Source organism: Pocillopora verrucosa, chromosome 7, assembly GCF_036669915.1.
Source record: "Pocillopora verrucosa isolate sample1 chromosome 7, ASM3666991v2, whole genome shotgun sequence".
Lineage (NCBI taxonomy): Eukaryota > Metazoa > Cnidaria > Anthozoa > Scleractinia > Pocilloporidae > Pocillopora > Pocillopora verrucosa.
Window position 1 is genome coordinate 7,302,349 of NC_089318.1, and position 10,000 is coordinate 7,312,348.

A 10,000-nucleotide genomic window follows, 5' to 3' on the forward strand; every position below is an offset into this window, starting at 1 on the left:
TCAGAAAACTCCGCCTCTGACTGAATTTTTGGTAGCCTATTGACCAACTCCCAATCGAAACTTAGGTCTTACGTCACGCGTAATTTTGCTTACGGTGGTAAGTAGCCTACTTGCCGAAGCCAGAGTGTACGAATTTTCCAGACATCTTGAGTAATATCTGTGATACACGTCTGCCAATTCCCCTATCAGCTTCTGGAATCGACTTAACCCTACCTTTACCATGGCCGGACATTTCTTGTGGCACCCTACATCTGCTAATGGCACCACGATTCCACCCAACACCGAAATTTTTTGAGTGGGGCAATTTGTAAAATCATCGATATCTTTTGGCGTCTCGAGGATGCCGGCACGCGACAAATGATAAGATCAACTTCGTGTTCTGGATCTGAAAACTTGCAACTCCGCAAGTGACTTGAAATGTCTTTTTAACAGTCACGCAAGGGAACGACTTGGTCTTCTCGACAACTAACCCACAAGTTCCACCAGCGAACGATTAAACTAAACGGCAAATCTTTAGTTTAGCATGTAAGATGAGACGCTTGTGAAACAGATCAGTTAGCTAAATCAGTATGTAGCTTGTCAATCAAATTGACTCTGGTAACCATACTTTGACTTCAGCCGGCAAAGGAATCATTGATGGATCTGGACATTTTAGTTTTCTGAGTGCAGTAATTCCTGAAAGGTTTTTCTGGATGTCAGGCAAAGAGGAAAAAAACCCATCTCTTGGTATTTCGGAGGTTGATTCATCTTTGAATTTCTGTGCCACGCTTGTTACGCAACTGATAAGATAGAGAAGATATATAAACTGGAACTCAAACCTGGCTAGAATGTGGTAGAGCATAGTTAACGTGATCATCGAAACAGCTAATAAGATCATAAGTAAATAAGGTAAGAGTGTTATGTTAGATTTTTTTGTAAATTGTAGTGATTTATGCCAGTTAACGGTGGCGACAAGTAAGCGCACCATGTATATTTCATAGTCGCCATCAAGTAAATTTTGCCGGACTTCGAGTTCGGCTCAAGATAGAACAACACAAATACACAAGGAAATTTTTACAGTAACTTTATAACCATCTTTTTGTCTTATAAAAGCTTGAAGCTCAGTGGATTTTGTCATATCGGTCATTGTTAAAACTGTCTTTGTTTTGATGTTACTTTTCGACATAGGAAAAGTATGTCGGACAAAAATATTCGCCAAAAAATAAATATTTCTTTGCCAGCTTCAATAACGACAGGGGATTAAGTTTAGATGATAAAACAAAGGATTATGTTCACAGAAATACCGTTGGTCTAATATGTTTGTCACATGAGGTCACAACTCGGGTAATATTCACTGTGAAAATTTGCATATTTGAGCGGTCGAACGAAAAAAATTATTTCTCGAAAACTAAAATAAATTTTTACAAAAACACTACACCACAATTATTAGAACATATTGGGCTACAAACTATGAAAGTAGGAGTGAAAACAAATTTGGGTGACTTGCCGCTGTTTGTTTGATGCATGCTGACATTAGCTCTAAAGAATTAAAAGAGAAATAAGGAAACCGTTGTAATCTGTCATTGTTTTTAGCTTTGCATTGCATAGGTAGGAGATTAGACCGAATTTTCTACACCAAAATGCAAAACTAATGCAATCTTGGCTCCCTTTTGAAAACAGGAACAAAATTGCGCTGTATTAGTAGTTAAGTAATATTTCATGACTTGTATGCGTCAGCTGTCATACGAATATGTTCAAATACGCCTTACGAACCTTTATATAAACTTATATCGGTAACATACACACGCAATTGATTTAACATGATCCTAAATTAAATTAAAAATCCTACAAAATTGAAATATATCATCTTCAGGAGTTAGAACAACCAAGGGTAAAGGTCAACTGGGGTCTTAATTGCTATGCAACTAAGTTACATAGCTTTAGATGAAGACTAAATTGCAAAGTTGCACTAAGTTTGTTTGTAGACGACTTGATAGCTATAGGAAGGGGAAGCATCACATTTTGTTTAATCGCCTGAATGCTGTTTCATCAATTTACATACTCTCAGATACTATATTGATATTTGTATTGAGAGTGAAAGACACATTTGCAGTTAAATGACTCGAAAACCGATCTCTTCTCCAGCCTTTTGAATGCATCTCAGGAGTCAGTAGAATGATAGAAGTCCACTTTCATATATTTGCACAAAGAAATCTTTACATCTTTGGAGTCGAAAACGGCTCACGTTGTATCTATTGTCAAGAGAACGAGTCCACTATGTACCTGGTCGAAGGATTTGAAAAAAGGGTTAAATAATAAAAATGCCCTCTCTTTCTCTTAGTAAACTTACGTTGTGAAGTCTATTTCATTCAATTTACTAGGCAGACGAATATCCTGAAAAGATCTACTCTGTCAAAAATGGAATTCCTACTATGAAAACCAAGCAAAACAGGCTACGGTTAATTCCTGCTCCTTGCTTTCAAGCTCTTATGCACGTAGCTTTTCAACGTAACGCGTCAAAAATCGACGCTTTTTTATATAATTTATTTAAAAAATTAAAAAGTTTCAGAACATTACACATTATTATAATAAAGTTCGGATATATCGCGCGCTGTCATTGCTTGAAAGAGCGTGCTCTATTAAAGAAATAAAAAAACGCGCCGAATACATTGTTGAGTTGTATGAGCACGCAGGAAATTTTTAAGAACACGAGAGAAGTGCGGAGAAACACGAGCTGAAGGCGAGTACTTTTCGCACTTTTCGAGTGTTCTTAAAAATTTTTAAGTGCTTGTAGAACTCAACAATGCTCGAGGAACAAGTTTTTTTTATTTTCTATTAAAATAAGATACATGAAAAAAGTAGGCAGTTTTGATTGGTTAAGATAAATGCAGTTTTCAGGTAATTCAATGCAGAAGAGGGTTAATTCAGTGCAAAGAAGTAACAAACCAGACTGAACAACTCCTTGAATTGTTTAGCCGGACTTTGAACTTTTTTGGGCCTTAAGATGTAAAAATATCATTTTACATTATTGTTTTGATCGTAAGTGGTTCTTTTGACCGAACGCACAATGTCACTTACAGGGTTTGAAGGAATTATTTTTGCATTTCATGTGCGCGCCTCACTTCTGCATAATTATCATAAGCTATCTCGTATTTTTTCATGCACATTATTAATACGTAATCACATGATTTTTGTCGTGCGATTTGGAGTAAACAAGCACTTGTAAATTTTTCAAAGACCACAATTTTGCTGGTCTTGGAAAAAATTTACAACTGCTTATTTATTCCGAATTGCACTCGAAATCATATGATTACCTATACTAAAATGTATCGTAAATTGCGCGCGCACGTAACGATGACTTAGGCTGTGTGCATTATATCTCAACAGTACACTCGTGTGACGTAAGGCGCGTGCATTATGGAAATATAATGAAATCGTTCTAACCAATCACGGCGCGCCTATTTCTCTGAACATTTTATAAGAGAGTATAGAGCATAGAGCTGAGCTAAAGCTATCACGCCATCCGCCAAATTGTACTATGTCCAACCTTTTCCGGGACCTCTCTCTAGCTTTTTTACGATAATTGAAAGTGAAATTTCGGAACAAGCGAGCCGCTAAGTAGCAACGGACAAACCCAACCAAGGTTTGTAAACATGCCAGGCACCGTAATTTACGTTATTGAAATGGGAGCAGAGACGAAAATCCTCAAAGAGAAAACAAAATGGACAGTCCGAGTTTTAAAGGTTTTCACGCAGTTAGATTGCGAGCTTACGTACGGTAACAAAAATCAAACACAGCTATCACTTGTATAGTATATAAAGTTTTGTGTTCAAAAACAAAACAGAACAAAACAGGAATGATGAAAAATATAACCAAACTGGCTTAGCTGTTAAAATTCATACTAATCAAGACGGTGTCAGAGCGAATGTGATCATACTGAGTCCATCGCGGCTAGCTTGTCATGGCGATCTCCGGACATCGCAGTGAATCATGCCTCAGAAACTACATCGGCCGTCCTTCGAGTGAAAAAAAATCAGGGCTTGCTCTGATATCCTTTCCGATGCGTTGAGTAGAAGGCCACATCATCCCAAGCGATCTTCATGTTCCGGTGAATTCGGCTGTCGTTCATTCATAAAAAATTTGCCTTGAACACTTTGTTTTCTACTTGTCATGTGAAAAACTTACGTGTTTTTATGAGCCACAATTCGGCTGAAGTTCACTGAACATTTCATGTTCAGATTCTGTATTAGAGACTAAAAACCTTCCGACAAAAGTGTTAAATTCGACCTGCCGAACTATTTAAGTCTGTAAACTATCGCAGAATGTGAACTTTGAAGGTTTTTTAACTTTCATGGTTTGACATTTTTGGCAGCTTTAGTCTTGTACAGACAATCAGATTAATTGAACCATTCAACAGGGATTCTGATTGGCTTATTGTTGCTTGATTTATGAAAGTATAGAGCAGGCTGACGACATTGTTGTTCGCTTCGGAAATAAAGTATGTTTTTAAAATTAAAAGTAATGCTTGAGGAATTTAAGGGATGATTTATTATAAAAATAAAAAAAAAATAGAGAAGCCTTGACTGTGTTCTGTTCTGTTGTAAAGCACTAAGGAAGCGGCTAGAGCACTCAAGAAGCGAGGGGAAACGCTGGACTACGTCTCGCGTTTCTCCCTACACTTCTTTCGTGCTCTAGCCGCTTCCCGCGTGCTTTATAACAGGACAGAGCACAGTCAAGGCTTATCGTTTATTGCCCGCGGTAAATACATTTGTTGGCCTCTGTCTGGGAACTACCAAAACATTCATTTACCTGAGTGTCGATGTAAATAATAGAGATAATGTCCACCCCTATTCATCCCCACTTCGGTGAATAATTACTAACTGGCTCCACAGACAGAACTTATGTGTTTTCCAGTCTACGGATACAACATAAGACCAAAGTTTTTTAGCCGAATGGTTTGTACTCTATTCCTTTTCTTAAGGCTGGAAAAGAAACCAACCATATGTTTGCAAAATTTATAGGTGTGGTGAAACTTGAGATATTTTCATTCATCGATGGAAAGAAAGCTTACTCTTATGGTAAATAGAAAAAATGCGATCGTCTTTAAATATTAAAGCGTGAATAATACATTCCAAATCGTTCTTAGAGTTGATTTTGTAGAGTGCAAAGACTCATAAGTGCATCACTGAAAGAGGATCTTTTAATAATTGATGGTGGGCAGAGTTTTCCTTTTTTGGCTTTCTAACACAAAACGTTCTGAGATCTCTCATATCTTCAAAACGCTTTTCTTTTTAAATAAAGGACACACACGGAAAGTTTTACGTTTCAAGAAACACTCCTCAAACTTGGGCGATTTGATACATGAACGTCAGTTTTTGATAAATTTCATTGCAGCGGCTGTTTCACTGAGATTTGATATACTTCGACATTTAGCTTTGCATTCAGCTAACTGTAACATCAGTTCCATTTGCCAATATATCTCCCTCCATTGCAACCTGGGCAATGAAGAGAAATCAGCTTAGCATTTGAGCTGACAATCAGTTATTTGTAAACTGTGTTCAGCCTAGGCTAAACTGCAAAGAACGTTTACGGCTCCTTTGTAGAGCATTCCTAACAGAAACCGTCGAGGAGCAATTTCCTTCGAATGTTTGCCTAATCTTCTTTTCGAAATTCGAAAATTCGAAATTCCGCAACTAAATGGTTCTGTAATGAAGATCGACTTCACAGCGAGACCAATAAACTCTTTACTGTCATTCAAAACGCTTACTGACTCAGAAGAAGGTCTTAATATGGTAACGACTCTTACGGCTAACGGCTAAAATTTTGGTAATTTTACTGCGAACGATTATTTTCTTTTCGTTGCAATTAAGATAAATGTTACGGTTAATGCTTTAAGGAAAACAATTAAAAAATGTATCAAAGTGTTTTGCAATCAGCAAGATGTTCATCGATAATGTGACACACCTAGCTTTCGAGAAGCTTACTTGGATGGATAGAAGAGATATGGGTCTGTTATTTGAAACTTCCATTTTGTGGCTTTTTTAAAAGATTGCATTAATCTTTGCCATTTTGGACAACGTAGGGGAGCTAATAGTAGTTGAACAGTGCTTGAACACAGTAGAGAGCCCAGCTGCAGCCGAAGAGCCTGCAATAGGCAGGCTACCAGCAAAAAAAACCGTCAGGTCCAAGTGCAGATTGCAAGCACTTGGAAACCTTTCGGCTAAATTCTTTCCAACATCTATGAAAAATAGATTGAGTCTCTCAGCCTTGTTGTATTTGTCTCCACCTTACAGCAATATTAAAGTTTTATTAGCTTACTACGCTTTTTCATAAAAGGCTCATAAAATTGCGTGCGCCCAACGACAAATTGAGTTAAAGAAAGAACGAGTAAATGAATGAAGTCTGAGATGTGACTTAAATAGTCAGCTCATGCTAGATATGCATATTCCGTCATTGGCTTGTGAACTGCCTACAAACAGCGTTTTAGTGTTATTTCCATTTCGTTCACCTAAAAACAATAGTTCATTTCAAGACATGCTCTAATTACTAAAATGCCAAATTGTGTGACTCAGGCTTAATTACAGGGCGGTGTCCACTGAAAAAAGTGATGTAGATTGAGACGTTTTAAGAGAAACGTCTGACTGTTTTAATCCGAGCTAAAAGAACATTTTTTTGAATTACAATAATTATCATAAACTACAGATCTCGAACGTTCCTATTCATGCATTAATAAGGAGAAAGTAATTATCAGCGCATAAAAGTTTCGCTTTAACCAGGTGAGGAGTTTTCCGACAAGGTCGCTGGTCTACAAAAGTCTTGTGACAATTTGGTGTCGCTACTGCATTGCAACGGCGTAATCATTCTACGGCTGACATTTCGCGAAAGGTTAGAGGATCTATGTCATAAGTTACTGTTAGGTAAAAAAGATATGAAAATATAATTTCATATTCCAAGTAGCATAGCCACATACGAAATTCTCGCTTATCATTTCTCAATTCAAATTTTTTTCTTACCTCAGGCAGACTCGAGTTGGAGACTCGCGCTTTCTCACGGATGAAAGAAAAGGGAAAAGAGAGATTTAGAGGCAAGCAGTGAATTGTCGAACAAACTCGAGAAAACAAATTAAAAACAAAAAATTTCAAATTATTTCAAAATCTTTAAGCCGTGGAAAGGTTAATAAAAAATTAATCACACCTTCTCCTTTAAAGACTCAGAAAAAAAAGAAAATGAAAATTATTCGTGCCATTAAACAACCTGAAAGTGTACCCCTACATTTTCTGATCCAAATATCAGCCTATATTTGTTGTACAATGGGCACAAAAAGACACATAACCTTTCAAAACAGGCTCGTATTTACAGTTCACTCATATTTAAGCAAACTTTTTTTTCCGTATCCCGAATTAACTTTTCGGTCGTAGGGGAACGCTTGCAACTCAGCAATAAACATTAATCAAATAAAATGTTTCGAATACAAAGTTCCACTTCATTTTGAGAAAGATATTTGCCTTCAAAGTTACTGAAAGTCGATTAGTTTGAAAACGTCCCGTAACAATTCTAAAACCTTATGACAAAGTACACATGTCTACTGAAAGAAACAACATCTTCGTTTAGCCACATTTTTATTCTTAAAAACACTTTGAATAAACGGTCAGAATTATAAAAGCCCAGAAGGGAGTCGGAACTCTATTAAACTTGAATTTAAAACCAAGGGGAAGGAGGTCAAAAAACTCGTGAACTTTGTGTTCATATATCAACCCGTAAAGAAAATAGACTATGTTTTTCAGAAAGGCAAGATCTTCCCCCAGAGTTGTAGCCGTTATCGGAATAGAGGGGTATGGGATCGAGGTCCTTTCAGAGGTATAAATAGTTAGTCTTTAATAATTGACAAACCTTGATAAACACGCGCGAGATAATCATAGAATTCCTAGCAGTCTTTTGTTTCTTTGAGCCAAACGTTAGAAGAGTGATGCTTATAGGAGCGTAAAGAACAATATTACTTCTTAAAGTTAAGAGATTTAAATTTAAATTTTTAAAGTTAAGAAATTTTATTTGTGAGCCCCTCTATCAGCGTTCAGCCAAAATTAAAAAGCAGGAGCCGGATGGACCATCATTGATAATTCATGTAAAATTTTCACCTGCCTTTTTCAAGCTATTTAACAGTAGCAAAATTAATTCCTTTGTGGAAACGTACAAAATTTTTTCCTTTTAATAGTGGGACAATAACTTTTGGCACCCAGCTGTAACTATCTTTATTTTGGTGATGGCAACCTCCATTCTTTGTTTATGCTCTCTTCCGTTTCTAATTATGAAGTTTAATTGTATTCAGTGATAAAAAGGTGAAAGTCTTCACCGCGTATCGAGGAGCAAAGCCAAAATTGGAAAAGGCAGAGGAGGCCGGAAAGAGGAGGTAAGTTGAGATAATTCCTATTTGGACAGCCAGCTCAACAAGATAAAATCTGTTTTTAATCTAGATAAAAACGTTAATATAACTGTTTGCGTTTAAGCATCCAATGCCAGCCGAATGACTAGTTTATGTAGGAAAATTTTCACAGGACTTTAACAACGGCGGAGTAGAAAGCTTTAGGTCACCAAACCAAATACAAGTACACTCAAGGTATATTATAAAAGGGAGAAATCTTAAGATGAAAATAATATCACGGTTTATCTATTAAATTAGTAGAGTGATTTTACAGAAAATGCTGTGCAAGGTGCAAGGTGCAAGCATCATTTTCTTCCCCATAATTCTTCTCAAGGAAAACCGTGAGACGCCATGTAAAGTGTGGAAAGGGACTTGAAGCTAAATTTACTCAAGTCACTCCCTAATCCCGAAGTGCACTCTAACTCTTAGCTATAATTATTATGAATTTTCCGTTGGCAGTTACCAGACTGGAGAAATCATATCAACAATAAATTGTTTTGGAAAGAAACATTATCTAACCAATTCATGTTTACATCTAGGTTTAAGTGTGATTCATCAGACATCGTTCATAACGTATATGCCGGCTTGAAAACTTTCTTATATCACATGGCTTTCTATCTTAAAAATCGATATATTTTACGCAACTTTCCTTTTGTGGAGTATTCCTTGCAGAAACCATCGAGGAGCAATTTCGTTTGGGCTTGAATGTTTGCCTAGTCTTCTTTTCGAAATTCCGCAAATAGGTGATTCTGTAGTGAAAATCGACTTCACAGCGAGACGAATACACTCTTCTCTGTCTTCCAAAACGTTTACTAAATCGGAAGAAGGTCTAATATGGTAATGGCTCTTACGGCTAACGACCAAAATTTGGCAATTTTTTTGCTAACGATTATTTTCTTTCCGTTGCAATTAAAAAAAATATATATTATGGTTAACGCTTTAAGGGAAACAATTTCATAGTTAATCAGAAAAATGCATCCATGCATTTTCCACTAATGAGCAAATGTTTGATATCATGAATTTTTATCAATGGAGGTCGCTTTTAAGAAAGAGACCGAAATATCGATTCATTTCGTTCCAGATTACCCCATGCTTGTCAGAGGTAATAATCATGTATCTTCTTCTTTCTTCATATTAACAGTGCCATTGCTATGGGCATCGTACAATACCTCCAAGTCATGCTGTTTGTATTCAATTTGACACTCTCCTCTGTGGCAAAGAAAGCGGTAAATTGTCAAAACTTCAAGTTTGCTATCGATGAAGATGTCGTCCATAATCACATTCTTAAGGGTCACGTGTTTCAAAGATTAACAGTGCCCAATGCCATCCAGTGTCACTTGAAGTGCAAAGATGACTGCCTGTGTGTATCTATGAACTATTTCCCTCGCTGCAAAGAAAATAACTGCGAACTTAACGTTGCTAATAAAGACATGGAGCCAGCGGCGATGAAATGGATGCAAGGAGGAAATTATTACGATTTGGTGAGGAGCTACACGGTGAAGGTGAGATACACTGTTCATTTAATTCCTCATTCATTTATTTATCAACTTTCGTAAATAAAATAAATATTCCCACATGATCAAGTTTTCTGGTACTCCTTAA

General features: G+C 36.7%; 1 protein-coding gene across 1 annotated transcript in view; it reads left to right on the forward strand.

The window, feature by feature from the left end:
• The first annotated feature begins 8,315 nt into the window (after window positions 1-8,315).
• Window positions 8,316-10,000, forward strand: part of LOC136282446 (uncharacterized) — a 7,093-nt gene continuing 5,408 nt past the window's right edge. Inside the window, exons 1-2 of the mRNA XM_066170103.1 lie at window positions 8,316-8,386; window positions 9,540-9,900. Coding sequence (XP_066026200.1) covers window positions 9,550-9,900 — 351 coding nt within the window. The 5' untranslated portion in view covers window positions 8,316-8,386; window positions 9,540-9,549. The remainder of the gene's footprint in view (window positions 8,387-9,539; window positions 9,901-10,000) is intronic.